Source organism: Palaemon carinicauda, chromosome 32 (genome assembly GCF_036898095.1).
Source record: "Palaemon carinicauda isolate YSFRI2023 chromosome 32, ASM3689809v2, whole genome shotgun sequence".
NCBI lineage: Eukaryota > Metazoa > Arthropoda > Malacostraca > Decapoda > Palaemonidae > Palaemon > Palaemon carinicauda.
In genome coordinates this window covers 10,926,196-10,929,511 of record NC_090756.1, presented here as the reverse complement: position 1 = coordinate 10,929,511, position 3,316 = coordinate 10,926,196, and the positions used below count along the sequence as shown (strand labels likewise).

Here is a 3,316-nt window from a genome sequence, read left to right as displayed (position 1 = left end):
AAATCTTCATAAACCTTTTTCATGAATTCCAATCAATTATCCATCGGCCAACCATCAGAAGGATGACAGTTAGCAAATCAATTGCAAATCAACATGGAAAGACAACCACACTAAAATGCATAAGTAAAATATTCCATAAAACTCCATGTTTCTTATATATGAAATTGGAAATCAATTCCAGTTATCCCATAATCTTGATTTCCTAAAAGGAAAATTATGAAATACGTTTTGTGATTTTCAAATCATTGGTAATGTATTTATGTGAACAAACATTATCTAGATTTCGAAATATGATTAACCTAATGTTTAAAGATATCAACTCAAAATAATTCCCAAAGGAAATTGAGTTTTGTTTTATATATAAAATATTTTTTCCTGGAATTATTAATTTCCGATTTGGAAGATGTACACATTAGTTTTCTAATTATTCTGATAAAATATGGATTTACAGATAATTGAAAAACGAAATTATGTTGTCAGTATTAATATAATGATAAATAAATTGATCAAATTTACTTTGCTCATCTAAGTCTCTTCCATTTTAGAAAATCAAGTTCTCGAACTTAAAATTATCCTAGTTCTCCTAAATAAATAATAAAATCTTTTGGCAAAAAGCCAAATGAAACAATTCAGATAACCATATTACAATAAAAAATCAGAAAAAGAAACATGTAACAAAACAATTAATAAATTAAATCCCGTTCATTCATTTTATTATAACAAAACTAAAGAATGGAGAAATACCGATCCTAAATGTAACGACAACAAAAAACACCCAATAGATGGCAGCACTAGTATCCCAAGACACCCAATAGATGGCAACACCATTATCCCAAAACACACAATAGATGGCACCACTAGCATCCCAAAACACACAATAGATGGCAACACCATTATCCCAAAACACACAATAGATGGTACCACTAGCATCCCAAAACACCCAATAGATGGCAACACTAGTCATATCACAAAACAACGAATAGATGGCAGCACTAGTCGTATCACAAAACAATCAATAGATGGCACCACTAGTCGCATCCCCAAAACACCTAAACAAGTGATGATAATTACCTTTGAGCCCTCCGCCGTCAGTGGCGACCACCTGAATCGAGTACCTCTGCGTCTTCTCTCTGTCGAGGCAGCAAAGGGCCGTCGTGATGAGGCCAGAATCGCTGTCCACGGCGAAGATTGGTCTTCCAGAGGCCTCGTCAATCACATTCTTCTCGAGGGAATAGACCAGGCGGGCGTTGTGGCCCTCCCGGGGGTCGTCGTTGTCCGTGGCTGCCACCTGAGCCACAGAAGCACCTGGCCAGAAGAGCAGGGATCGGTCGTGAGATGATTTTGGGAGGGGAAGAACGAGAACGATCTTCTCATTTTATGATTTTACTTTAAGATACAAACTCTTGTGGGAGACGATCGTTTACTTATTTTTTGGAATGGAGATGAAAAATAAGAGGGAAGGGGGGTTAATTCTACAAGAAGAAAAAGAAGAAGAAAAAAGAAGAGGAGAAGAAGAGGAGGAGAAAAGAAGAAAAAGAAGAAGAAGAAGCAGCAGCAGAACAAGGATTATGTGGGAGGGGTTACAGACGACAGAAGGCTCTTCAAGGTGATATGTTTATATTTTCGATGTCTAAAGGTTCTGGAAATTAAAGCTGAATGCTGATATGTCAATATTGGCGAAACCTTCCATTCCGAGAGCTTGTGTTTTCTTGTTTACATTCACAGGGAGAAAAAGTATTTGGGGAGGGTACCTTTAAGGAGCAGAGACTAGTTCACGGAAATTGAAGCTTTGCAACGCTTTAAGACGAACATGAAGAAGTGAGGAAGATTTAGATAGGATTCTTTGCCAGTCTCAAGGTAAAATGAGAAAAATAAAGTGTAAAAATTCTTAACAATAACAGGATTTGATTTATGTTTCAGGTCATCTAAGTTTATCTAGGTTAAAACTCTAGAATTCCCAGAAGAGGTTAGATATCTAGAAGCAAGAATTGTAGCAAGAATGGAAGCAAAGTGAAAAGAAGCAAGTGCAAATAGAGGGCAAAGAAATGATACAAAGACTCTTAACTAATGCCTACAGTGCACCTTGAAACTATTCCACTAGAGGCTTACCAAGAACAGAGTTTAGAAAAAAATATACACTAGAATATTCTACCTAAATGAAGGGGATTTTCCCTTCGAGGTATTTGAAAAAAAAAAATTGGTTACATGATTACCTTTTCCTGACATTCTTTCCCATTGGTAGTGTAGTATGCGAGAGAGAGAGAGAGAGAGAGAGAGAGAGAGAGAGAGAGAGAGAGAGAGAGAGATTCCCTACAATCACCAATAAAACCATGAAAAGTACACATCAGAGAGAGAGAGAGAGAGAGAGAGAGATTTTCCCTACAATCACCAATAAAACCTCACGTAAAGGACACCTCAGAGAGAGAGAGAGAGAGAGAGAGAGAGAGAGAGAGAGAGAGAGAGAGAGAGAGAGAGAGAGAGCATCTACCAGTAATCTTCCAAAGTTGTACAAAACACCTGACAAAGACACAAAGTTCCAAGAAGACAACGAGACAAGACACTAACTTACCCTCCGGCGTGTTTTCAGAAATGGTAGCATTGATTGTGGAGACTGGGAAGAAGGGAGCGTTGTCATTGATGTCCTTCAGGTTAACGTGGACAGCTGTGAAGGCGTCGTATTCCCCGTCCGTGACCTTGACCTTCAAGGCGTCGTATTCCCCGTCCGTGACCTTGACCTTCAAGTGCCACTGGGATCTCCCGTTTGGGGGGTCACGGTCGAGGGGCTGGAAGAGATAAGGATTTTTGTCTGAGATAAGGATTTTTTTTTATAAGATTAAATGTGAGATAATAATAATAATAATAATAATAATAATAATAATAACTAAAGGGGCACTCAGTAGAACGCATACCTCCTCCGCGGGAGCTTATTTCTCGACCTTGACCTTTAACCTTGACCTTACAAAATTTAATAATTTCCAGATTTTTTACAGAACAGTTAATCCCGGCAAGTTTCATTGCTCTACAATTAAAATTGTGGCTAGGGAAGCTGTTCAAAAACCAACATGCACACACAAACAGGGAGTAAAACATACCCTCCTTACAACCTCGTTGGCTGAGATAATAATAATAATAATAATAATAATAATAATAATAATAATAATAATAATGATAATATTAATAATAATAATAATAATAATAATAATAATAATAATAATAATAGTAATAAAAATAACTAACTTACTAGAGGGGCACTCCGTAGAGAGCAGACCTCCTCCGCGGCAGCTTATTTCTCGACCTTGACCTTCCAAAATTTAAT

The 3,316-nt window shown here is 37.2% G+C and overlaps 2 protein-coding genes across 5 annotated transcripts in view; one reads left to right on the top strand and one right to left on the bottom strand.

Moving 5' to 3' along the window:
- Positions 1–3,316, top strand: part of LOC137625266 (putative neural-cadherin 2) — a 552,558-nt gene that overhangs the window by 120,762 nt on the left and 428,480 nt on the right. The gene's annotated exons all lie outside the window — the stretch shown is intronic.
- The window catches only part of LOC137625799 (putative neural-cadherin 2), a 121,646-nt gene continuing 119,342 nt past the window's right edge, over positions 1,013–3,316 (bottom strand). The window contains exons 6-8 of the mRNA XM_068356686.1: positions 2,736–2,783; positions 2,570–2,699; positions 1,013–1,305 (exon numbers count right to left, since the gene is read on the bottom strand). Of these exons, the coding sequence (XP_068212787.1) occupies positions 1,013–1,305; positions 2,570–2,699; positions 2,736–2,783 (471 nt within the window). The remainder of the gene's footprint in view (positions 1,306–2,569; positions 2,700–2,735; positions 2,784–3,316) is intronic.